The sequence below is a fragment of the Brassica napus genome, chromosome C4, assembly GCF_020379485.1.
Source record: "Brassica napus cultivar Da-Ae chromosome C4, Da-Ae, whole genome shotgun sequence".
In the NCBI taxonomy this organism is placed as follows: Eukaryota; Viridiplantae; Streptophyta; class Magnoliopsida; order Brassicales; family Brassicaceae; genus Brassica; species Brassica napus.
In genome coordinates, this window is record NC_063447.1 from 54267550 (window position 1) to 54292649 (window position 25100).

At 36.4% G+C, this 25100-nt stretch overlaps 3 protein-coding genes across 4 annotated transcripts; 1 reads left to right on the plus strand and 2 right to left on the minus strand.

Annotated features, from left to right (window-relative positions):
• Positions 1–18827: 18827 nt before the first annotated feature.
• LOC125586190 (secreted RxLR effector protein 161-like) lies at positions 18828–19559 on the plus strand. The gene has a single exon (XM_048756024.1). The coding sequence runs from the start codon at positions 18828–18830 to the stop codon at positions 19557–19559; it is 732 nt and encodes a 243-aa protein (XP_048611981.1).
• Positions 19560–20144: 585 nt separating this feature from the next.
• On the minus strand, positions 20145–21277 carry LOC106426387 (photosystem II reaction center W protein, chloroplastic). The gene is made up of 2 exons (XM_013867104.2): positions 20933–21277; positions 20145–20604 (listed from the first exon to the last, which is right to left on the minus strand). Exons 1-2 carry the CDS (start codon positions 21024–21026, stop codon positions 20297–20299), a joined length of 402 nt encoding a protein of 133 aa, XP_013722558.1. The 5' UTR covers positions 21027–21277; the 3' UTR covers positions 20145–20296.
• Positions 21278–21364: 87 nt separating this feature from the next.
• LOC106426384 (probable galacturonosyltransferase 5) lies at positions 21365–25060 on the minus strand. 2 transcript variants are annotated; one of them, XM_013867103.3, is made up of 9 exons: positions 24642–25060; positions 24352–24386; positions 24200–24244; positions 23972–24119; positions 23841–23893; positions 23367–23638; positions 22882–23236; positions 21922–22443; positions 21365–21814 (listed from the first exon to the last, which is right to left on the minus strand). In XM_013867103.3, exons 1-9 carry the CDS (start codon positions 24751–24753, stop codon positions 21539–21541), a joined length of 1818 nt encoding a protein of 605 aa, XP_013722557.1. In that variant the 5' UTR covers positions 24754–25060; the 3' UTR covers positions 21365–21538. The 2 variants fall into 2 exon arrangements, with proteins under 2 accessions (XP_013722557.1, XP_013722556.1); XM_013867102.3 differs by having other exon boundaries at positions 23823–23893.
• Positions 25061–25100: the final 40 nt, after the last annotated feature.

Below are 25100 nucleotides of genomic sequence, written 5' to 3' on the forward strand. Positions count from 1 at the left end.
TTAGTGAGTTGACAAAAAAATCAGTTAAATTGTGTATACTATCTTATATATATATAATAGACTTGTGCTTTAAGCACAGCCTTCCACATCATCAGGAAGCACGGGGTTTCTTCTGCCATGTGGCATTAGTAAAAACCAACGTTCTAAAAATCGCTAGGCAGTAACTAGGCGCTTTATAGAGGACTAGCGACTAGGTGAATTATTCGGGGTATATGCGAGGTCTAGGCGTAAGCAAATTATTGAATTATTTTATATATTTTATACATTTATATGACATATTTTAGTTTTAAAGTTTAATTATAAAATTATTGTGATGAATTATCAAAATTAGATATATAAAACAGAAGAAAGTAGATAAATTGTAGATTTGTAATATTATTATTGCTTAATTTAACATATATAGACAATTTTAGATTGATTTTAACCAATTTTAACTGATTTAGAATAATTTAAACCAATCTGAATCATATAAATCGGTATAAATCAGATTTTAAGAAAATCGTTTCAGATAGGATCGAGTTGATCGAACCTTGGTAAAAACATGCAACAACCGGGTTTGTTAATTTACCTGGACTAGACTTTTATTTTTATCTTTCGTTGGGCTTTTAGTTAAACTCAGCTTCATCTTTTCTGAAAACAACGTAGCCACCGATCAATGTTCCATACCATCTTCTCAGCTGCGGCTGTGTAACCGGCACAGGTTGAATTCAATCAACCTCATTTATGATTGTTTTAACACTACTGATCCACTACTTTGATAACCTTTTATAGTAATCCAACGATTGAAGAGCCATCTCCGTATTCCAAAAGACAGTTTTGCAGTAAGGAGCAAACGTCTCCACTTCGAGCTCTCTTCTGAGCCCTAATCTGAAGTCTTTTGCGGGTTTCCACATCTTCCTGGCTGCCATCAGTAAACCATACACGAGTCAGCCGCTAAGATCCACATAGTCGACGCCATATCACACCGGGCTCATCCAAAGAATCGCGCATAGAGACATCAGGCGTGAGTGAAAGAAGTACTGACGCAACGATGCAGAAGATAAGGATATGACGGTAGAATGGGTAGAAGATGCCGCTGTGGAGATAGAGCTTACCGGCTCTATAGTAAAATTCCGGGGAAAAATATTTGTAATTGTTCAACTTGATGCTCTGTTATACCTCTGCTTATGATTTACGTTTTTTATAAGTATATTCTCAGAACTAATTCTTTATCACCTGATTGATGAATTGCTTCCAAATAAATAAATTGCCTTCTGAGTACTGTCTATTTTGTATTGTTTTATGGTTTTCAGATTTAGAGGACGAGCTTTGGAAGAACTCAGAAGCTCTCCATTCAACGAGCTTATAACATCTTAAGGACATGAGCGGCAACAAACATGGTTATAACATTACTGTTTATATTATATGTGTTGGTTAGCAGATATCATGGCGACAATAATGACAAAGTTACTAAGACTAAGTACTGTGTCTGGTAAGTTTCAACACAAGATGCGACAAACAACGCCTTACTCTGGGTATGTACAACGCATCACTATATCTATGTACAGTTCCCTTTGAAAAATGTTCTCGTGATGTGGCTGTGATTTCTCTCTTTTTTATCCTTTATGCAAAACAATAGTGGGAGGTTCACTACAAGAAAACAGCGGTATTCTGACGGACATTCCGACGGAAAATGAAATCCTCGGAATATACCGAGGAATTTCCGAGGAAACACAAAATTGGGGTTCCTCGGAATTTCCTCGGAATATACCGACGGAATTCCGAGGAAACCTCAGTCCGTCGGAATATTCCGAGGAAATTCCGAGGAACAATGTGTTCCTCGGAAAAAACTGATGAATTCCGAGGAAATATTATAGCCGTTGGAGAGCCGTTGGAGAGCCGTTGGGGGATTTTACAAAATTCCGAGGAAATTCCGACGAACTAGCCTTTTCCGTCGGAATTCCGTCGGAATTTCCTCGGTATGTCGGCAGGATTTAATCTATATAAACAAGCACTCCTCTTCCTCTTCATTCACTCCATATCTTCATCCTCCCTCTTACTCTATTTACACACGAATTTGATTCATAAAAAATATGTCTTCTTCAAATTATTTTCGTTCTTGGATCGATCGACCTCATTTGGATCCGAACACGAGATTGCTTACGGAAGAATACCAACGAGGTATAACCGAATTCATGGGGTTAGTTCACCGACAACCGGAAGCAAAAACAGGTAAGTTAAGATGTCCTTGCTCTAATTGTAAAAATAGAAAGGTTATTAAAGAGTGGGATGTTTGGACTCATCTATATTTGAGTGGGTTTACACGAAGTTACAAAATTTGGTATCATCATGGGGAAACTGATTATGAACATGGTAGTACTAGCGAACCTCAGCCAGCGGTTAGATTAGAAGAACCAATTAGAACGGATGTAGATTATGGTGTAGGTACTGAGCAGATGGTAAATGATCATTTTAGAGGGGAAGATTTACCCAATGCAGAAGCTAGGAGATTTTATGATATGTTGGATGCTGGAAAGCAATCATTGTACGAAGGTTGCAGAGATGGTCATTCAGCTTTATCATCTGCTACAAGATTGATGGGCATTAAAACAGATTATAATTTGGCTGAAGACTGTGTGGATGCGATTGCTGTCGTTCACGTAGAGGATGAACCAGTGATTGGAGAGTTTCACGAAGATCCAGATTCAGATTCATCTGGTGATGATGACTCGGAAACAGACTACCATTGAACTTATTTATTTTTATTTTTAAAGAAATACCGAGGAAATTCCGAGGAACACTTGATATAACCTCTTTCCTCGGATAATAGTTATTTGGTTTATCTAGCAAGGCAAAGCTGAATACGAATTAAAAACTACTCAGAACACAACCAAATAAAACGAAGAAACCATGTAAAAGAAATACGAACTCATAATTAAGAAACCCAAAAAAAAACTCAGTTCAAAATTAACAGAAAATAAGACCATAAAACGTTAGAATAGAAAAGAAAATAAAATAGCCGGTGATAGCTCCTACTCCTCGTCTCCTGCTCCAGATGTTCCTGCATCGTTGGGTCTCTTGGACCTCTTTCTTACCCTGTGTGTACCACTCGAACCCGAACCAGAGGTGGATGGAGAGTTGTCCCGATGAACTACATCATCCTTTTGGCAACGACACGGCCTGATACGTGAAATGGCAGCCCAGATCTTGTGTAGCATGTCGTTGTTTGTCTTTATGCTCTGATCTCTCCAATGTTGTTGCTGGCGCGAAGTGGCGTTCGGTGGAAGCTCTTGCAGCTTGTACTGGCTGGAGTCTGATGGGAGTAGCTGATGGGGTTGTGAATCATCTGGAATGGCTTGTGCAGCCTCATCTTCTCCTTCTTCATCAACCACGCCCTTGCCTTTGGTCTGATATTTTGGCGTGAAGAAGGATGGCTTGTCTACTAGTGCGGTAGCAGGGGGTAGGAACTCAACTGCAGCCTCTGAAAGTAGAGAAGTGAGACCGATCTGAGGTAGGTGGCAGTAGAGTGTTTTCTTCGCTCGGTCCTGGAATACGTAGACGTAAGGACCATCCCGATGGATCCTCGAGTGGGGACCAGCTATGAACTCCTTACTTACTAGAGAAATGACATCCAGGTAGTTCCAAGCAATGTTGTTTGATCTGTCCAGTGCTACCTCCTGGTTCTTGCAGTCTACACCCACATGTCTAAGGATCCGAGTAATCACTGCACCAAATCCACATGCATTGCTCTTTTTTTTGGTTACTTTCCCCTTGTATCCTGCTAAGTTTGCGGCCAGCACCGCTCCCATGTTGAAGGCAGTAGCAGGTGGGAATGTAGAGTTTCCAAATGCCGGTAGCAAATGCCTCACACCTTGGTACAGGAGGCACAACTCCCATTGCGTGACTGATGCGGCTGTGGTTGTCCCGTATAGCAATGAGCCAATGAGGCGTGTGGCATATCTCAGTACTGGGCTCCGGATAAGTGACTCCTTTGCCTGAGAAGATCTATAAACCCCTGTGCCAATCGTTTCCCAGAAGTTCAACAGCTCTGAAGTCCAATAAAGACCAGATGTCCTCTCCCCTGCACTCAATCCAAATAGTCTGCAGAGGTCTGTGAAAGATACCTCATAGTATACTTTCTGCACTACGAATGCCAGAAAACCTTCCTGATGGCTATCATCGGGACGGGTGACGTATGCGGATGCTATGAACTGGCGTACCAACTCCGGATAAGTGGGTTCGTTGAGGTTGCATAGTTGGCCTAGACCCATGTTCTGGAACAGTCCTTCAATGTCTGCTTGGATTCCCAATATTGTCATCGTCTCAGGACATGCTAGTTGTGTAGCCGGAACGGCTACCTTCTTCATGTTGTTGTAGTGGGTGGTATCAGACTTATCCCACTTCTTTGGCCTTTGTTTCTCTCGCTGAGACGAACCCTCTTCTTGTGTGTTCTTCTTTGCTGACATTTTCGTGCGCTTCATTCTCTACAAAATAGAATCATTGCTCTCAACATGGTTATAATCAATTAAGAACTCAAAGCAACATGAAAATGAAAAGCGAAATCGAGTTGTGATAAAAAAAAAACCAAATTGAAAAAAATTCTCAATCCCTAAATCATCTCAAATCCTGTTCCAAACTCGTTGATCACAGACAATTGTGTTCTATTCCATGTTTAAACATCTGTTTCATGCATATTTGATCAAGGAATCAACACGGAAATAAGAAATTCACAAAACCCAAAAAATTGCTCAAGAACACAATTTCAGAATGTGGAGATTCGCGGAGTATACCTGTCTTAGGGTGAAGACGAGTGTAGGAATCAGGTAGAGCTCGAAAAATCAAGTGGAATGGAGCCCAAAATTGTTCAAATCGGATGATTATAGAGAGAGAAAGGGGGGGCGAATTATAGGGGAAATCGGAGGGGATGAGAGTTCTAAGGTTTAGATCCAGAAAAGGTCGGGTTTTGCCTTATAATTCTGTTTTCCGAACACACATCGATCGATGCGTTTTTGTTCTATAACGCATCGATCGATCACAATCTTACGGCCCGGTCCATCTTTGTAATCGATCGATTTGTTTTTGTTCAGAAATGCATCGATCGATGCGTTTTTAAAAAAACATACAAGATTTTCCGAGGACATTCCGAGGAAAAATTGAGATTCTCGATCGATCGATGGGATACTCTCATCGATCGATCACAATCTTACGGCCCGGTCCATCTTTGTAATCGATCGATTTGTTTTTGTTCAGAAACGCATCGATCGATGCGTTTTTAAAAAAAACATACAAGATTTTCCGAGGACATTCCGAGGAACAATTGAGATTCTCGATCGATCGATGGGATACTCTCATCGATCGATCACAATCTTACGGCCCGGTCCATCTTTGTAATCGATCGATTTGTTTTTGTTCAAAAACGCATCGATCGATGCGTTTTTAAAAAAACATACAATATTTTCCGAGGACATTCCGAGGAACAATTGAGATTCTCGATCGATCGATGGGATACTCTCATCGATCGATCACAATCTTACGGCCCGGTCCATCTTTGTAATCGATCGATTTGTTTTTGTTCAAAAACGCATCGATCGATGCGTTTATTTAAAAAAAATTACGTTTTGAAACCCCAAACACTAGTTCCTCGAAATTTCCTCGGAATATTCCGAGGATATTCCGAGGAAGAAGAGGGTTTCCTCGGAGTTCCCTCGGAATAATCCGAGGAAATTCCGAGGAAATAGGGTTTTTAAACTGAAAACAACGTTTTGCCGTTTAAATAACACCTATATAACTCTTATTAAGTGTCTTACGTTCATTATGAAGACAAAAATTTATTCCTTACCGTATAATTAACACTTTTCCGATTGTATGAACGAAATCTCGCAACATAAGACAAACACTTATACCTTTTAATGAACGGTAAAGGGAATACTTTCAATTAGTTTTGAAATTTTTATTTCATGGTTTATGCTCATCTATACAAAGAATCCTCAATGGTATGCATTACAATTGTATAAGAAATGAAATACGGCAAAAAAAATTGATGTTTTGAAACCCCAAACACTAGTTCCTCGGTATTTCCTCGGAATATTCCGAGGAAATTCCGACGGATATTTTACTATCCGTCGGAATTTCCTCGGAATATTTTCATTTTACCGGGCAAATATTTCGCGAAAATTGAAATTAGAATTCCGACGGAATTCCGACGGATAATATCCGTCGGACCCTAGGTTTTATAACCCCGAGCCACTTCTTCTTCCCCATTTCTTTCTTCTTCCTCTGCGCAAATCCTCTCTTCTCTCCGGCGATTTCCCCCTGAAATCCGACGATATCTCCGGCGATCTCCCTCTTCTCTTACACAAATCATGTAAGGACCCTATCCCACTCTCTTAGGTTCTATTTGTTAGGTTTTTGTGTGGTTTTGATAGATTTTTTTTAGGGTGATTGGTTAGGATTGTGATTTGGTTGTATAATAGGTTTAGAATTGTGATTTGGTTGAATGATTTGTTTTGTTGAATTGATTTAGAATTTTTGTATAATTTTTTTTTTCTATTTATAAAATCGATTTTTGTATATAAAATCGATTTTTGTATTTTACAAAACGATTTTTCTATATAAATTCGATTTTTTGGACTTTACAAAAAAAAAATTTCTATATAAATTCAATTTTTTGGATTTTACAAAACATTTTAAATATCTATAAAACTTTTTTTGTGATTAAAACTATTATTTGGGATTTAAAAATATTTTTAATATATATATATTATTAAAACTATTTTTTTTGTAATTATTAAACTATTTTTATTTATTACAACTATTTTTTGTTTATTAGAACTATTTTTATATATTTATTAATAATTTTAAATATATATAAATCTTTTTTTGTGATTAAATTATTGGGGAATTTTTTTAAAAAAAAAAATAATTTATATATTTCTGTATTTATTAAATATATTTTTTAAATTTACAGGTCTCATGATGATCAGACCCGGCCTCGACAGCGTCGTGGTCGTGGTGGTACGGGGAGCCAGTCTCGGGATTCCAGCCATTTTCAGGATTCCCCTTCGCCCCACAGCTCCAACCATACATCTCCCTCTGCTGCACCCGCTCCTGCTCCTCTCGCTCCCGCTGCTGCATCCGCTCCTGTTCATCCGGGTCCTCCGGGAGTGATGCGTGTTGCGGAGTTGGTTCAACAGCCCGGTCGTGACCATCTTCCGTATCTCACTCCGTATCCACATGGACGGGGTCAAACATGGTAATTAAACATTTTTTTTCTTTAAATTTGGATTCATTATTAACCGTTTGTTCTTTTACTAAGGTTCAACCGATTCGGGAACGGGATCAGCGCATGGATCAACCGTATGATGTACTCGGCCCTCGACAGTGGACATCCGACTTTCACTCACTTCCCAACCGACAAGCAGGTTCTGTGGTTTCGTCAGTTTGCGGTAAGTATTCTAATTTTTTACTTATATTTTTAATCTTTAATATAAATTTTCTACTAATTGTGTTTTTTTTCAGCAAGAGTTCAACTGGAATTCCGATGAGACGCTCTTTATCTATCACCACTTCGTCCATAAAGTAATGGACAACTATGGGAAGCAGATCCACGAGTGGAAGAAGAAGTGGGAAATCAATAAGGTTCGATTTAATTTATTAAACCATTTTTTAATTTATTAAACTATTTTTTAATTTATTAAATTTTTCTTTTTTTTTATTAAAAGGTCCCAAAGTCGATGAACGACACGGTCTGGAAGGAGTTGTGTGCGCATTGGGATAAGGAAGAGACGAAAGAAACTTCTTCCACCAACTCCACCAACCGCAAGAGCGACCGTAAAGGGAAGGGCATCTACAAGCATAACTTGGGTGCTCAATCTATTGTCAATCTCGGAGATCGCATGGTAAGTTCAACCGCTTTTTCTTCAATTATTTGAGTTTCAGAATTTAAATTTATTGTGCATTTCTTCTAATTTCTAATGTTTCTTTAATTTATGTTTTTTTTCAAGGCGAAAGAAAATGATGGCGAGCCGGTTGATGATCTCGCCCTAATGAGGAGGGCGTATACCAACAAGAAGACCGGCCAGATTGATGACGGTCTTGTGAGGGACGTGGTCGACCTGGTCCAAACTCAGGTGGTAGACGAAGTGTCTCAGCTTCAAACCGAGGATGACGCTTCGACGGCTTCGACCAACTTGTCCCGGTTTCGAATCAACGAAATCGTTGAATCCGTAAGTTCTTTGTTTTTAAAAGTTCAATTCATTTATTTCTTGGTTTAAATTTCTAAATTTGGCTTTTTTCTATTCAGTCGGTTCCAAAGAAGAAGGGACGTTTGGTCGGTTTGGGTCGTCGCACCTGGTCGGTTCCCCCTTCTTCTGCACCACCGCCCTTCGTTGATCCAGAAGTACTTACGGTCCAGTTGAAGGACAAAGATGATCGTATATCTTTGTTAGAGACCCAGATGGCGGCTCAACAGGCGGGCTATGAGGCACAGAGGAGGCTGAACCAGCAAATGATGGAGATGATGCAGAGGATGTACCCGAACGAGGTGTTCCCGGACGTGCCAGACCCGTAGTTTTTTTTTTTCCACAAACTCGGAATGTTTTATTTTTATTTGTGAAACTTTGAATATTAATTAATATGATTTCAATTTTACTTTTAATTTCATATTTTCGAATTTAAATTTCATAAATTTTATCTTTTTAAAAAAATTAATATTTTTTACATTCCGAGGAAATTAATTATATTTTTCACTTGATCGATCGATGCGTTTTTGTTCAAAAACGCATCGATCGATGCGTTTTTTAAAAAACGTTCGGGCTATACCGAGGGACAGGTTCCTCGGAATATACCGAGGGAGATATTCCTCGGAATATACCGAGGGAGATGTTCCTCGGAATATACCGAGGGACATGTTCCTCGGAATATTCCGAGGAAAGGTGTCCCTCGGTATATTCCGAACGTGTTTTTATAAACGGATCGATCGATGGGTATATGTCCAAAAACACATCGATCGATGTATATCCCGACGAAGTACTCCTTCGGTATATTCCGAGGAGATTTCCGACAAACTGGTGCTCCTCGGAATTTCCTCGGAAATGTGTTTCCTCGGAATTCCGTCGGATATTTCCGACGGAATTCCGAGGAAAGAAGAAATTCCGAGGAATTATTTCCGACGACTTGTTTCGTCGGTATGTCGTCGGAATAACGTTATTCCGACGAAATTCCGACGATTTTTTCCCTAGTATCCATGTTGTTTTCTTGTAGTGGTTGCTGGATACCCTGATGTTCCAGTCACAGTAGGAAGCTCCGAACCCTTAAAGTACGATCTTTCTCTCCTCTCTTGAAGATTAAACAATAGAAATCTTTATTTCCTTTAAATGCTACAAAGTCAAACTGTTGTTATGACTTAGCTATTTTATGTGTTCGCTGTTTTGATCCAAGATGGGATTCCCCCTGTAGCTGATTTTGTGCACGGTAAAAATGGGCAAGGAGATGTCTCTCTTCCTCTGAGTAGAAATAAATGTGACAAAAATGCAGTTCAGTTTCCGTAGAGAGGGTCTCTGACTATCTGGGTAAAGTCACCATTCTTTCCCTTGGACCACTGTTCAATCTTGCAATAGTAAGAATCATAATCTTTAACTAAAACTCAATTTGAGTTTTTTTTTTTTTTTTTGATTAAACACAGTTTCCCCAACGGCTTCCCAGGCCCAAGAGACTAATTTGTGTCGCTGCGGCCCGAATGTTAAATCCGCAGTGGCCGGGAATCGAACCCAGGTGGCGGTGCTCACAGCTGTGAGTCCTTTACCACCAGAGCTAGACGCCCCGGTTAACTCAATTTGAGTTTGTCACCATGATTGTTTCTTTTCATCTTAGCCCATCAAACGTGATAGTTCATTAGCGAGTACGGTGAAGATGATTGTCATATTTGGTGGAGCTTTCTTTGCCTTAGGGAATATCAATCCCCCATCTGAAGCGAATATAGAGCACCCTCTAAACCTCTTATTTAATCTTCTATCAATGATAAAATGCAGGTTTCATGTTTATGGGTTTTTTCCTTTCTATGCAGATATATGGTGACCCAGGCCAGAAGCGGCTGATGTTGGGTTCATATCTGGAGCTGATATCACTGTTGGGATAAACATCAGTACCCAACTTAAACTAACAGGTGAGTAAAACTTTCTCCTACTCTAACTCTCCATATAACATTCCCGCTTAATAGTTCTGACTTCTGAAAGCAAGTCTCTTTCTTCAGTTTTAGATGATGACCTCCTTAGTCTTAGTGTTGCGTAACTCCAAGGGAAACGCATAAGATTGTTAAGTGATGTGCAAAATTTTACAAAGCTTGGCACGTCAAATCTGATGGTGTCTATGATAAAGCAAGAAACTTTGATCTAGACAATTTTTTTTATTGTTGTTGGTTGTAGGAGTGTGCCTCCATGACCCGCTGAGCTTTGTGGAAGCAGTACGGCCTGATCTATTCAAATATAAGAAAGGGGTTTTCTGAGTGGGGACTCAGGGAATATGCGTCGGCCACAGGCTCATGGATCAAGCCCTCAAGCGGTCTTATTATATAAATTGTAATCTTCACAGAAAAAGAAAGAATCATAGATGGAACAGGAGCAATGAGCAATCCATGGGTGAGATTTTCACCAATATCTGTGACGTGGACAATAAATGTAGACAAAGTTTTGGAATATATCAAAGTGTTGGTGGTGAAGCTTAATTCGAATCTTAATTCAAGGTCTGTATTTGAACTGTATAAATACAAAACTTAGGTAAAAAAAAACATAACAACTAAAACTATTTATCTTTTTCTCTTTTAGTCTAGGTTGTTGGCAAAGCTATAAAATTTCAAACTAATATATTTGATAAGTGATAACGACAACAATAATAAAAAATGTTAAATATGTTATAAATTAAGCATTGAAATGATCATCCACTTCTTTACCAAACTCAAGCACTATGATCATCCACTCCTTTACCAACTCAAGCACTATGATCATCTACTCATCAAGCATTATGATCACCCACTCATTTACCAAATTAAGCACCATCTTTGTTATTTTATGTATTGTTGTTCACTATAAATACCATCACTCATCTCACTCTTTTGTACACCAAAAACAAGAACAAGAGTTTATAATCAAAGAATCATTACATCTTTTTCTTCCTCCTTATAATAAACTCTCTCCTTTATATTAGTGTTATTTGCTTCATACGGGTATTAAATTCTACTCTTATTTAAATTTCTCGATACTATAAATTATAAGTTATTTCATAACACGTTATCAGCACGATCACTCTGCGATTCGGTAAAATTTATTTGTATCATTTATACCCTGTTATAATGGTCGATATACCGCCTCTACTATTATTTATATCATGTTATAATGGCCGGAATACCGCCTATATTATTTACTAGTAATTTAATTTATTTATTGGTCGGCCGAGCCGCCTTATATCCTGTTTATTATTTATTGGTCGGCCGAGCCGCCTTATATCCTGTTTATTATTTATTGGTCGGCTGAGCCGCCTTATATTCTGTTTATTATTAATTGGTCGGCCGAGCCGCCGTATAATTTATTTGATATTATGCATTGATCGGCTGAGCCGTCGCATGATTTATTGTCATATAACATAAATATTTCATTGTCATAATTTTTCACTTTTATGAAATTTTATAGATTTGATTGACCGTTTAATACGATATTTTCGGACTAATTTTTGGTGCACTCGATTTAACCCCAACGGTCACAAAGAATGTTTTTCAAAAATTTCCCCTTTCTCCAACGGTCATGAACAGTAATTTTCATCTATAAATACAACTCATTTTCACTTCATTTCATCATCCAAAACATTTCATCTTCTCTCAAAAATTTCAAAATCGCTCTCCTCCGATTTTTCAAGAAAGATGATTCGCGCACTTTTGTTTTTATGTGCCATTTTTATTTGTGTTTCTATTTATGGTTTATTCGATGGAGAATTTACTCCGAGTGAATTTAAGATGATTATCGGTTTAATTTTCTTTACATCGCTTCTCCTTGTAATTGCTTGTATGATTAATGTAAACGGTTTTTAAATTATGAAGTTCATAATAAATGGTTCATTTTAAAATTGCGAAATTCTAAATATATATATATATAGTCATTTTAGACGATGATATATATATATATCAACGCTTGTCTATATGTAAGAATAATAGTTATTTGATGAATAAATTTTGCTTATTATACTTTAATATGCTTCATGGTTTAATGGTATTAAGGAAACATACTTTATGATTCATGGTCTAACATCATAAAAGAAATTATTTGTAATCGGTTAGTTTTGTGGTCGATTAGTCTTTGGTCTAATATCATAAAAGAATTTGGATTATATGTTGATATTTACTAATGTAATGGCCATGTTTATATGAGCAAAATTTAAAGTTTTCAGGATTGTGTATTCTCTCGGAAAGATATGTACAAGTTATCAGCCAATTCAGAAACGTGAACAGCTGAAACTTTCATCGCCGATATACTTCTGTTTATAAGATAAGTATTTTTATGCTTTATATACAAGTTTAACAAACTTGATTAGATAAATCAATTTGCATGAAGTTGGCAGTGATATAAATTTGTTCATTAAATTGATTGATAGGTTAAACTTTGTTAAAAAGCATGAGAGTAATAATATAGTCTATATAATAATTACTATGAAAGTTTTATTTATTTTCTGATATAATAAGACACCTTTGTTAATACATATTTATATATATTTGAAATATTTTGATTTTATTACCATTTATATTGAGGATTTTAAGTTTAAAGCTTGACTCTAAAAGATCCATAAGTTTTGGAAGATAATATATATAAAAAAGGTATTATCACCTGAAGTGATTACCTAAAGCTCATTTTGTATTTTGCATTTAAAGATTACAAGACCTGAAGTCGGTAAATAAAGCCAACTATGTTGGATGTTAAGTTTAAAAGTAAAATTTCTTCAAGAAATTGTTTTATGATGCATATATATTGAAAAATATCTATTGATAAATCACGTCTAGTTGATTATGATTCATTCTCCTGAAGAGAATATGACATTTAAAAAACTCATAAATAGTGGTTTTAGACGTGAGCATAAATGAGGTCAAGGTCCAAAGAGTTTCTTTATAGAACTCATACTCTCACTTAAAGTTGAGAAAATAAACATGGTAATAAAGAAAAGAAATTATGAATTCATCTGAAGATGAAAGAAAATTTATTGTGTGTACAATACAAAGTAGTAAAAACTTATAGAATGCTTAAAAAGAGGATATATATGATGCTCCAGAAGTATACATAAAAATTTAATTTAAAGTTCTTAAGAATGCAATTTAAAGTTCTTAAGGTATTGTATTTTTATAAGTATCAAAAGTTAAAAGGATCTACGAAAAATACATAACCCATGTAGGATATGTTGTTGATTAAGAAAATGAGATACATTCGAGATTGATAAACCTGTAGTATTATACTCTCGAGGGGAAGAGTTAAAGAATCTCACTTTTTATGATAAGTCAAACATCCAGAAGATTATGTTTACACTAAAACTAAGATTGATGAATTTTTCTCAAAGTAAATCCGTAAGATTTTGAGACACTTATGTTGAGACAATAAGCAAACGAAATGATATATACATTTCAATCAGAAATAATTCTCAAAGCAGTATAAGTATTTTAGAGAAAATATCTACAGCCTCTTATATATTGTACTACACAAAGATTAGTATAATGAAGAAATGTATAGTAAACTAGAAGTTTACATTTGGCATGAATCAGTTAGACCATTTTGGTTCATTAATAATGCGAATATATACTTAAAGGTCATATGCATAGTCATATAAGAACCAGAAGATTCTTCCGAATGATTTGACATATGTTGCTTACCCATAAGATAAAAGGGTACTATGGTTTTCACCAGCCAAAATAAGATATTGGCATAAATAACGAAGATGTTAGTGGACTGATCACCCACTATGCATTTTTATAATATTGGTGAATTCACTTCTTAAAGTCTTTAACGACTATAGCACATTCACTGAGATAAGTGCTAAACATTTTGAGCAACATTGGATCGCATCAAGCCAATAAATATTCACTAGTTCTCCCCATCATTGGTATAGAATCAGAAACCAATCATTTTCATCTAAGAATGTTGGATGTTGCTCCGCCACAGAGCTTCAAATGAAGATGTGTTTTCAAATGAGGTTGGAAATATATGTTGGATATAAATCTCTATTGACACTTAAGAATCCAGAGCCATCCCCGAAAACTATAAGTAAGGCTATACATGAATTCTAAAAGTGAGTTAGTACTTCCAACATAAGGGGGAGAAAATAAACAGCTGGAAAAGAAAATAAGTTGAAATGAATTATCATTGATCCTCGGGCTAAACACAATGTGAAATAGAAGTCCAAAAGATAATTCATTTCAAAACTTACTAAAGCAGTTGCCAGACACGACCCATATAAATATAGTGATCAAGTCACATATACCAGCTGTAAATGCTCCAATAAGAATAAATGTTCTACAAGAACAATATCAAACTGCTAGTCACGCCTGCAGCGTGGTAGACAGATTGGTTCCAAAGATAAATCCTCGTAAATGAAAAAGGAGCATATATTGATAATGGTCAAAACGAGGCAATATAGTTTTGTATGATCTCCAGAAGAGAAATTAAACATGACTGACGAAAATTCAGGTACCTGAGACAAATGAAGAGATCTCAATAAGTTATGTCATGTATGAAACAAAATGGAACCGATAAGAAAATTGACGTCGATGATATTATACATGCAAAGTAGCAGTTGATATAATAAATGAGAAAGAGGATCATGAAAGAAAGTCTATTGAAAAGTGTACACAAAGAAATGATTGGCCAAATCAGAAAGATGCAATAGACAAAGATATAAACTTCTTGTGAAATAGAGAAGTATTTGGACCAGTAGTCCATACACTAAAAGGTGTAAAACAAGTGAGATGTAAATGAACCGTTGCACACAAAGAAGGATCAATATGAAATTGATTGTGAAGAGACATAATTTCGTATGGTAGATGCAACTAGTTTCAAGTTCCTTATAGTCTGGTAATAAAGGAAGAACTTGAATAAAACAATCCACTTGAAAAATGTTAATCCCTGAAAGTATAATCCATGAAGGATTGATGATATCAAAATCATGTTCCCGGGAACTCTGCATATTCGATCGAATTGAAACAAACTATTTTATGGGATATATGAAATATTATAAGGTTAACAAATGTATCCATTTGTATTTATCAAGAGATTATAAATCAATAGAATCATGATTTGAATATAATCAAAACTCCTGAAGAGTTATAGAAAAATTATATTTTGGAAGAAAACTCTTGACAATACTATATTGTTTTTATGTATTCTAAACTGGAGATCTAAAACTGAGATGTTATCATAAAGATCCTTAAAGTATTTTATTTAAGACGCTCGTATATGTTTGGTCCTGAAATACCATACGTAAGAGTGTTATTTAAGAAAATTATTAATCTTTTTCATTACTGAAAGATGTAATTTCATATGAAAAGAAAGAAAATCATAATAGTAACTTCTATAGTTACAAATGAATAATTCGTATGTACGAGACGAATTTCTATACGATTATATGTAAGAAATTTGGTTTGAAATCCAAATAGACCAATAAACTATTGTCTAAGTCAAAAGAGAATTATGGACAAGAAGTCTAAAGGCCCTAGATATCATAATAGAAATGAATAGAGTTTATTCTCTTAAGCTTAATTCTCTTAAGAGAGTTGATTGGAATGCATATCCTGAAGATATTATTTCCAGAGAAAGAAATATGATAGTAAGTGTGGTTGTACTCTTTTTCCTTATCATGGTTTTTTTTATCCCATTGGGTTTTTCCATGACAAGGTTTTAACGAGGCAACAAAGAACATACAAAAGATAGACAACCAAAGAGAATGTTACAATTTGAGAGATGAAAATCTATCATTGTTCTAAAGGTTCTATGACTACTCATTTGAGGGGGAGCTTACGTAGTTGTACTCTTTTTACTTTTACTACGGTTTTCCCCATTGGGTTTTCCATGACTAGGTTTTTAATGAGGCACCACGTAATACAAGATGGATGATCAAGGGGGAGTGTTATAAATTAAGCATTGAAATGATCATCCACTTCTTTACCAAACTCAAGCACTATGATCATCCACTCCTTTACCAACTCAAGCACTATGATCATCTACTCATCAAGCATTATGATCACCCACTCATTTACCAAATTAAGCACCATCTTTGTTATTTTATGTATTGTTGTTCACTATAAATACCATCACTCATCTCACTCTTTTGTACACCAAAAACAAGAACAAGAGTTTATAATCAAATAATCATTACATCTTTTTCTTCCTCCTTATAATAAACTCTCTCCTTTATATTAGTGTTATTTGCTTCATACGGGTATTAAATTCTACTCTTATTTAAATTTCTCGATACTATAAATTATAAGTTATTTCATAACAAAATAGAATTACTAGATTATTGAGACTTGAGATCGAGAAAAGAGAAGCACAACGCATAAGGATTTAAAAATTAGTAAAAATCTTTGAAAACAAACGCTGGTCATATTTACATAATTTACATTAACAAACCACTGTTGTTCTATTCCTTATCTCAATAGAAAACACTGTCTGCCATGTAGGCTACAGGTGTTGTGAACCCAGAGGAAAACCAGCTCCCACGGTTCATCTCTGATATTGTGGGCACTACATACACTTTCAAGTTAAGGTTGACCTTACAATTTTACTTCCAATCATAAGACGTTTACTATTACAAACAAATGAAAAAAATTGTACTTATCTATAAAAAATCTAGCCTTCTACTGTGTTTTTATTCGGGCAAGTGTTAGCCTCTTTCTATTTGCAAATACAGTATAACCTCTTTAAATTAATACTCTATAAATTAATATACACTAAAAAGATCTATAAAATAATATAATTTATAGTATCAAAATTAAGTTTTTGGTTCAATTAGTATATCGATAAATTAATATCTCTATACACTAATAAAAAATTATAGTTTTGGTGTAGTCCCAACATTATTAATTTATAGAGGTTTCACGCTTTCTTTTATAATTATACATATTAGTTACACCAAAAACACACAAAATACCAACAACATACCAACAAAAATAATGGTCAAGTAGCAAGTTAAAAACAGATAGAAAATGCTTTCCCAGAACTCACCCGTAAAATACATAAAAACACCAAAATGCCAAGACAATCTCAAAAACAGAAAATTCCAATACCCAATTTACTAAACTACAAAATATTTAATGACTAACATAACCAATGAACCAAATCATTGACAAATACAATTAACAGTTAGCAACCACTTAGCAAACAATTCTAAGCAACTATGAACAAAAACTATTCAGCAGCTCCATATTGTAGCCAATCTAAGTTCAATCAACCCTCTTTACTACCTGTTAGATGAAAGAAATAAAAAAAAAAATCTGCAAATCCAACTACGCGGTTACAAGAAAAGCAACCATCCCTCTTCAAACTTACACAACCTCCGAATGTAAATCTTCCAAGTAAGGGTAGGCACGAATCAGATATCTCGATTTTCAAAAAAAAATTATGATGCAGTTTATTTAGTCTGTCTTCGATTTCTGAGTATCTGAAAACTATAATTTACACCGGATTTTGTTTTGATCCATAGAACTGTAAGAAATAAAAATTATTAGAAAAGAGCATAAGAACAACAATAACATGTTACCAGTCCAACCTAGACAATCGGTATGACAAATGCTTTTATTACAAACAAATGACCAAATTCGTTTTTATAATTCTAGCACAATATGTATTGGTCGCGATTTACTATTTCAGCTTTCACATATAATAAGTAAAATTAAACTACATTTTTTAAAAACAATACAAAGATGATAATTCAAGCTATAAAAATGTGAAACTCTTAGAAAAATGTGTTAGTTATTCTTACGTTAGTCTTCTTCAACTATATCAAAGTGAAATAAAATCACAAAAATAAATATAAACCATTTTTTTATTTTTTTAAAAAATTTATTTTTTTTTTCTAAAAATAATGTTAGTAGTTCTTTCAACTCAAACCAAAAAAAAATAAAACAACTGAATTTTATTATGTTCAATTTCGAATAATTTTTCAAATGTTTTATAAAATTTAAAAAATAAATAATTTTATTATAAACTCACCCGCCCGTAGGGCGGACCAACCCCTAGTAATAATAAATACTGATATTTGATATGCGTAATACGTTTGATATATTTTTCTTTTCTTTTGCGTAATAGGTTTTACTGGAAGTGTCGTAAAGGCATGTTGTGGAGGAGAAGATGGAAGATACAAAGCAAAACCAAACGTAAAGTGCGGCGGAAAGGGTTCAACGACTTGTGAAAACCCATCAACATATGCAAATTGGGATGGAATCAGTGGCGGATCTACTTGATTCAATAGGGTGTCAGCTGACACCCCTTAAATCCCTATAAATAAAAGTTTGTTCATATAAACACTGCAAAATCAGCAGCTCTGTTAGAAAAAATCCCCTCTTGACACCCCCAAGCCCCAAGGTTACACTTCGGATACTTGTCTACGTTGACGATCTTATCATATCAGGAGACTTGCCAGAAGCGATCAATTCTTTCAAGACATATCTATCAACTTGTTTTCATAGGAAGGATTTTGGAGCTCTCAAATATTTTCTTGGTCTGGAAGTTGCTCGCAGCTCTTTAGGAATTTACTTGTCTCAGCGCAAATACACGCTTGATATAATAACAGAATGTGGGTTGCTTGGGTGCAAACCGGCTGGATCACCGATGGATCAAAACCACAAGCTTGCGAAAGCTACAGGTTTGGTGCTCGCAGATCCAGAGCAGTATCGACGCCTTACGGGTCGACTTATATATCTTCTTGCAACCCGTCCTGACCTTGCCTACGCGGTACACATTCTTTCACAATTTATGCATACACCACAAGAGGAACATTGGCTTGCTGGCTTGAAAGTGGTTCGTTACTTAAAAGGAACAGTGGGTCAAGGGGTTATCTTTCGGGCTAACACTGCGTTTTCTTTAACTGGCTGGTGTGATGCAGATTGGGGGGCATGCCCTACAAGTCGACGCTCACTTACTGGTTGGATTATACAGTTTGGGGCATCACCGATTACTTGGAAAACCAAGAAACAGGAGGGTGTATCTCTTTCATCTACTGAAGCAGAGTTTCGAGCATTGCGTTCTATCACAAAAGAAGTTATATGGTTGAAGGAACTTCTTCGTGAACTGGGACTCCCTCATGCCGATGCAGTCACAATATGCTGTGACAACAAGTCAGCAATTCATCTCAGTGCCAATCCCATTCTTCATGAACAAACAAAACATATGGGTATCATTTGTTCGTTCGTTCGTCACGAAATAGCCAAAGGTGTTATCAAAGTGACTTACGTTCCCACTACAGAGCAGTTTGCCGACATTCTAACCAAAGCATTAGGACGTAAGGAGTTCAATACATTTCTTCTCAAGTTAGGCATTTACAATATCCATGCTCCAACTTGAGGGGGGGGGGGGGGTATTGGAGATAATTACTCTATATGTCCTAATTGATATTGTTTTAGATAAGTGTTATCTTTAGGCTTTTCTTTATCTCTTTAGCTTTGGTTTTACTCCTTTGTGAGTATATTACTCATCGTTTGATATCAATAAACATAAGAACTTATATCCCAAACTACAATTTGTCATTTTTCAATTTCATCCTTCTTCATCCCTCGTGTATTAACAAAGATCATCAAATCTAATCATTAAAATAAGTTCATTAGAAGACTCTATATATCAAGGAAAGAGTATCAATCATAACTCATATGATTCACTCAATCACTATAATCACTCCATCATATATTCTTCTTAATGATTATATGATCTTCACATTTATTGTTTAATTCATATAGCTCTACTATATAAAGCTATGTAACTCTCTTTATATCAAGAACACAATTCATACATTTCTCATAAGTTATTACTATAATCTAAATAATTCTCTGGCGTAGTGGTAGTGGTTGATTAACATTAACTCTTACGGGCTCTTTAAGTCATCCTTTTGATCGTTTCGTTTCATCGGACAGATTGTGAAACATTCATATAAAATACACATTAAATTTTTTGTGTTCATTTAACAACAAGAAACCAGAAGAAGAAGATCATTGTTGATTCAAGTCCTGACATGAAATGGAAAATGAGAGAGATGAACACTGATGAAGACTAAAAGAGACATATATAATAGTAGTACATGTTCATGTTCAGAGAGAAAGACCAGATTCTTCATCCTCGTCGAGAGATGAAGTGTAGGTAAAGTAGAACGTCCAGATCAAACCAAACACTCCCAAAAGAATCCACCCCAAGAGGTTGTTGCTCAGCCCAAAGGGTAGTCCGGTTCCTTCCGTGGACATCCTGTCATCCACCAACGCCATGACTGGGTTGCTCATCACAGCCGTTAAAGCTGCTGTCGCCGCCGCGGAAACTCCAGCCCCCACGGCTGAGACGTTTCCTTGCTTTGGCTCCATTGAGCATCTCACCCCTCCCTTCCTCTTCCCCATTGGAGGCAAACCTGAGCAGCAATAATCAAAATTCACAACTCTAAAACCAGTTACTTACAAATCCAGTATGGTTCTTGCAAGCTCTGGTCTATACATTTTTAAAACACACAACAGTCAATCAGGAAAATTCCAAATACTCTTCTGGTTTGTTCTGACCATGCTAGAACCTTTTAGATCAAAATGTTTTTTGACTTTTTGTTGACTCTACACCAAACTACTAAAGATCACTCATCAACGAATATAAAGCAACCAAAAGATTTTCCCTTTGCACATGACTGGATCAAGTTCCAAATAATAAGATGAGATCTTAAAAAGAATGTAAAAGGCAAAGAACTTTACCAAGAACAGGAGCGGAGATGGCGAGGGTGGGCTTGAGAAGGAGAGCAGGACGAGCGACAGAGACGGTGGAAGCAGAGGCAGTGAAGCTAGCCATTTTCTTTTCTAACACAAATACAAACTATCTTCAGTCTGAGATTTTGGTTTCTGTGTTTGTGTTTCTATAGCAACAAGACAACCTTTTGATTTCTTTGCTTGTGTTGGCTTTTTGAATCCAACTTAACGACTCAATCAGTGGTGGAAACAATCTCTAAAGCACCTACTCGGATATGATTCTATCCATATTCCACCAATAGCCTCACTCCACGTGTCATATTTCATCTCTTTCCCTCCCAACACAATCTTTTTCTTTCTTCTCTACTGGTTGTGGATTATATATATAAAAACATAATAAACATTTAAACTGCATCCAAATCATACAAAGCAACACTCCGCTGCTATTAACCAAATCTTGTCATTAAGCTCTCAAAAAATAATTGTGTTGTATTGTATCAAAAAGTACCAAAATTTACATGAGATATTGTAAAAAGAATGAAGCTAATTATAACATCAACAAAGAAATGAATTGAATCGAATCCTAAGTTTTGTGGGAAACTCTGTTTAGAAAAATCAATCGTGAATGTTGCACCGTTGCAAGTATGGGTGATGGTAAGGTACATGTATGTTCCAGTACCGCTTGTATTTGTCTATCCTGATGTCCAGCCATGGCTTCATGATCCCGTCGTAGTGTATAACCGCTGCTTCTTCGATGTCTCCTGCTTTGACTCCTGATTCGTGTCCTAACCCAACCACATTCCATCTCTTCTCCAATGGTATCGCTTGCCCAAAGAATGTCAACCAACCTAGTGGCAAGCTCCCCGCTTTCCAGAGATGTCTTTTTATTCCCTGCACCCAAAAACAAATCACACACGCACACATGTAAATACGATTCCTTTCAGGTTTAAAGCTACACAACACACTTCAACAAGTTTGAAAGGAATGAAATGTTATACCTGGTTGAAGTAGTTCAGGTACACAGATGTCAGATTCTGTCTTCTCCATTCTTTGAGATCAAACAGATTCATCCCAAACGCCCAAGTGCAAGCCTTAGGGTCAAATTTCTCGGCAACCCATGCATCTGAGAAGTTTATGAGTGTGTCCATAGCAATATATGAAGGTTCACCTTTGTGACAAGTCTCTACAGCTCCAACAACTTTCCCATTCATATCGAGGCTCCATAGTCTACTTAGGTCTCTCTGAACTACTACATCATGGTCAAACAATACGATCTTGTCCAGACCTGGGAAAATATTCGGGAGATAGAAGCGTGCATGGTTGAGCGCTGAAATGACTCGCGGATCACTTGAGTTTTGCTTCATCAGCAATTGAGCCTGGTCTAAAGGCAGGACATTCGTATCATCAATGTTTAGGATTTGGATTGTTGCTCTGCTAACTGGGTTTAAAATAAACCACATTGAGATTGATGGGTAATTGAGTGAATCCGTCACCACATGGAATACTATCTTTCCCGGGTCCTGCAAGCAGCAATATAGAACGTTAGTATATGTGTGGCTTCAGCAGAAACTTGGAAATATTCTCTTACGTGCTGCATAGACCAAACCACAAGTTTTTGATCAAAAACGGATCCTACATTAATAAGTGGCTCAAGTAATGATACGAGATAGTGTGCTTGACAATGATAACTGAGTAACAATATGAGTTATTAGTTTTGAAACATGAGAACATAGAACATGACAAGGTGTTTGAACATTAATCTGAAAGAACGAAGTTGTTTATTTAACAACGAGCACACACTATGTAACTTCCTTTTCCTAGTTCCATTACCGCACAAAATCCTATGATATTAACCACGGTAGAAGCCTAAGGCATTTCTCTAGATATCAAATCCACAAGTATAAAGGAATTAAAACAGAACCTGTTGAGAGAAAGAGAACAAAAGTGAAGCATCTTACCTTTGACGAGGAAATTGTAGAGTTAACAACAACCGCACACGCCAAAACATTGTCAGAGAAGACAACGTAATGGTAGAGATCAGGATTGATATAACTTTGCTGAAAAGGCTTTGCTCTTTCATGATCCTGGGTAAAGTATTCTGTTGTCAAACGCATTGAGAGGCAGTGAAGTCCTTTTGGGGTAGTCCTTGCTGCAAGGTGCATTAAATGTGCTGCTTGCTTCTTCTGCGCCCGAGCTTGTTCTTCGGATTTATAAGTCATGGCATGGAGTTTGGTAGCGATGGCAGGGCAATTGTGAAAGACCCGACTGACTTTGTATAATGCAATCTCCATGGCCTTCAGTCTTTGAGGGGAGCTGAAAGAAACAAAACATTTTTATATGACTCTTCTTAATCAGCATAAACTTTTCAGTAAACGTTGGCTATGAAATTAGATGCCAAAGCTATGGAACAGGAAGTCCTTTGAATCAATAAACATGTGCTTACCTCTTTGACAAATGTTTGTCTTTGGTGGCATCACCGACAGCCCGTTCCAGCTCTTTTGTTCGAACTCTCAACTCCTTCACTATTTGGGAGTTATTCCCAGGCAGGGCCAAATTCAGATAGGCTTTAGCTTGGATGATTTTGTCTCTGATCTCCTTTATCCTATCATCTGTTGCTGGTCCAAGCTGAGCCCTTGAATTCTTTTCACTCTTAGCCAAAGGGCGCTGGAACTTGGTTTTAGGACTAGGTTGAATATCTTTTGCTGAAAATTTTTCCTGAGACAAAAGTAAAAAAGAAAACGAAATACATAACCAAATCAGATGATCTGACTATCTTAATTCAAATTCTAATTTGCCTTTCCTATTCACAAATGATGGCGATGTCATTTTTATTTAAAAGATTATCATTGTGAACTGCTTCAAGACAATCACTACTCAAGTACTGAACTGAAATACGCACCGCTGTATGAGAGCTTACAGTGGTTTGCTGTGAAACTAATGCTTGCTCCTCCTTGGTTTTGTTACTGTTTCCTGAAACCCGTGGTATCTCCAAATAAGAAAGCTTGCACAGTAATGACAACAAGCAACACAAAACTGAAAGTATATTACCCTCACTCATTTCTGAGAGAACAAGTGTTTTGTCTCGCTCACTAGACTGCGAACCATCATGACTTTTATTAGAAACACTAGACCAAACCACAGGATTCAACTCATCATCCTTCAGAATTCGTTTAGGCTCCTTGAAGCCTTCTCCATCCTGAGTTACAAAGCAAAATAAAAATCAACAAAATGAATGTTCCAACAAGGTCTAAGACTAGGTAGGGAAGCGAGCATAACCTGTTCAAAGGCGGTAAGTCTAAGATCATCATTCGTCTTGTATCTCTGCATAAGAGAGGTACGCATAAAGCAAAATCATGCCACAATCAAACAATAGATATTGAAGAGATCCTGAAGAGGATCAAAAGAGAAGAAAACAAGGATATGCGTACAATGTCAGACACTTCTTCAATGAACTCTCCTCTATCTGCCAAGAAAACAAAACCAAAACAACTTTCAGATGCGTAATCCAGAGGCTGAGATCACATCAAAGCCTATATCGATTCCATAGATTCAATCAAAGCAACTGAGCAAGCCTATAGCGATTCCAGAGATTCAATCAACGCAATTGAGCAAGCCTATAGCGATTCCAGAGATTCAAGCAACAGTTCTACAGGTGATACTATTTCCAAATCTAACATCCGCGAGAGAAAAGAAGAGAGCGAATCAAGAAGAAGCTCACCGACGGAAGTGATGCTCTTGATCCGATTCGAGAGGAAGACAATCGGAGTAACGACGGATAGCAGTAGCAGAGAGAGGATCAAAATCCTCCGCCAGCGACGGATTTGATTCATCAATGTGCGAAACTTCTCTTCATATATTATCTCCTCGTTTCCTTTTTTAATCCTTCTCCACTAAGAAGAAGAAGAAGCACAGCGCATCCCACACAGATCTCGCGGAGATTCCTTGCTTGATTAACAAGCAATCGAGTACACGATGTAAAGATTAGGGTTTCAAGATCCTTAAGTGCGATGCGAAGAGTCTAAAATTCTATTTACGCTTTCATCTCCTTGTGATTCAAAGCTTCTTCCTCGTGCATGTTAGGGGGGACTTCTGCTCTTCTTCTTCTTCTTTCTTTTTATTTTGCTTACTTAATAAAGAAAAATAAATAATTATAATTTGTATTTATTATTTCTGTTTG

What these genes read in the sequence shown, in the direction of transcription:
- LOC125586190 (XM_048756024.1), top strand. Translation starts at nt 18,828, where the DNA reads ATGGATCAAAACCACAAGCTTGCGAAAGCTACAGGTTTGGTGCTCGCA.
- LOC106426387 (XM_013867104.2), bottom strand. Translation starts at nt 21,026, where the DNA reads ATGGCTAGCTTCACTGCCTCTGCTTCCACCGTCTCTGTCGCTCGTCCT. An exon ending in CATCTCCGCTCCTGTTCTTG is followed by an intron (nt 20,605 to 20,932) that starts GTAAAGTTCTTT and finishes ATTGCTGCTCAG; the next exon opens with GTTTGCCTCCAATGGGGAAG.
- LOC106426384 (XM_013867102.3), bottom strand. Translation starts at nt 24,753, where the DNA reads ATGAATCAAATCCGTCGCTGGCGGAGGATTTTGATCCTCTCTCTGCTA. An exon ending in TTGAAGAAGTGTCTGACATT is followed by an intron (nt 24,245 to 24,351) that starts GTACGCATATCC and finishes TCTCTTATGCAG; the next exon opens with AGATACAAGACGAATGATGA. An exon ending in CTGTAAGCTCTCATACAGCG is followed by an intron (nt 23,639 to 23,822) that starts GTGCGTATTTCA and finishes CTTTTGTCTCAG; the next exon opens with GAAAAATTTTCAGCAAAAGA.